The following is a 1,698-nucleotide window of genomic DNA, read 5'->3' on the forward strand; positions in this document are numbered from 1 at the left end:
TGTATGGTTTTATTAATTGTTGTAGGGTTAAGCTCAAGGAACATGAAGTGGAATTAAATATATTTAAGGGAAGGTATGGTCATGGTATTAATGTTATATGAGAAGATATAAAGTTTTTAGTTTTGTTGAATCTTGCTGAATGAGAAAAGAAATTTGCAAACATTAAGATGTTCTGTAACTATAGAGTGGTAATATATGTTAAATTTTTGCTTCTCTAAATTGCAGGTTTAACTGCATTCCCAACAGCAGATCGACTCTCACCTTTTGACACATTTTTGGATCTTCTCACTGCAAAAGGTGAGTGAAAAAGTCATTTCTTAGAATAGATGGATATCTCATTCATGGCAGGTGACTTCATATGTAAATTTTCTCTGGAATATGGATGAAATTTTTGACATTTAAGTTTTAGGATTGTAAGTAATAAATTTTTTTGCACAGCTAACCTGACGGACTTGGATCTTGGACTGCTGTACGAAGGAACCATAGCTTCCCTTGAATATATCAAGCCAGAAATGGAGAACGAACTGGGCACTGTCAGAAACTGAGGGATGGAGCCAAGAACCAACTGACTGAAGAATCTAAAGATCAGAAGCACACACTAGCAAAGAAGACTCATTTTACTACTGAATAAATTTTTTTCTAAAATCTATACTCGTGTTGTATTAGGTATTCGTACTTTTTTTTTTTTTTTAACTGTCCCTCTGTTACAATGTATTTAGGCATTCATTACAGCGCATGAATGAGTTCATACAATAGAAAAAAGAAAAAGGATGTCTCTTATTTAATGATATATATGTCTTATCCTAGTCTTGTAGTTGTAATAAGTATTTCTAATAGGCTGTAAGTTCATTAGTGGCGCATTATACAGTTATAGAATTCTTTCTCTAATTGCCAAATAATTAAAAAGCTCATTGCAATGAACCAGTTGTGCATTTACTTGATGTTAAGATGAGGATTAAAAAAAAAAAAAAGTGAAAATAGAATTAAAGACTGATAAGGGAAAGGTATGTTGCTGTTATTATTGCGCTGAAGCTTGTGTTGATATCTGTTTGGAAGAAGAAGTTAAATCATAGATGTGTTTGTAGCTCTGGAAGATATTTTACAGTACGTGGAAAAAATTGAAATGATACTTTAATGAACTGGAATTTAAAGGAGTCATCAGTAACGAGGGTGCATGAACGATATATCACCTTGTAAAGTAGATAGAAAACTCTCTGTTGGTCAGTATGTGACGTCTGTTTAGAAGGAAGTGGATTCAAGCTTGTCCTTCGTCAGTGCCAAATATTAAAAAGAGGTTTTGCAATCATATTCCTTTGATCTGAGACATGCTTTAGTGAATGAATGAGAAGAATAAAGTAGAAATAAGATATAATTTGTTGTAATTTGTCTTATTTTTCCCAAAAGGATAGGCTAAGGGAGGAACTGTGCATTCCTTCACATTCCAGCAAAAGGATAAAACGCAGGTGTACTGAACGTAAAATATATCATACTATGGATTGCTTTCATGTATGTTTTAAGTATATTTCCATTATTTAAAGTAGACCTCTTTGTTTTGTGCAGGTTTTTGTGACGCAATTTGTGATATTTTTTAATGTAATTGTGGTTTGTGAAATAGCAAAATTTTTTTTGTATATACACCTTTATTTCAGATTTTATTCTAGAATTATCAGTACATGATATACTGTGCCAAAGGTAAAT

The 1,698-nt window shown here is 32.2% G+C and overlaps 1 protein-coding gene across 1 annotated transcript in view; it reads left to right on the forward strand.

Moving 5' to 3' along the window:
• The window catches only part of LOC119594533 (protein pigeon-like), a 22,146-nt gene extending 21,155 nt beyond the window's left edge, over positions 1-991 (forward strand). The window contains exons 19-20 of the mRNA XM_037943564.1: positions 226-297; positions 439-991. Of these exons, the coding sequence (XP_037799492.1) occupies positions 226-297; positions 439-545 (179 nt within the window). The 3' untranslated portion in view covers positions 546-991. The remainder of the gene's footprint in view (positions 1-225; positions 298-438) is intronic.
• Positions 992-1,698: the final 707 nt, after the last annotated feature.

The sequence above is a fragment of the Penaeus monodon genome, chromosome 34 (genome assembly GCF_015228065.2).
Source record: "Penaeus monodon isolate SGIC_2016 chromosome 34, NSTDA_Pmon_1, whole genome shotgun sequence".
Classification (NCBI taxonomy): domain Eukaryota; kingdom Metazoa; phylum Arthropoda; class Malacostraca; order Decapoda; family Penaeidae; genus Penaeus; species Penaeus monodon.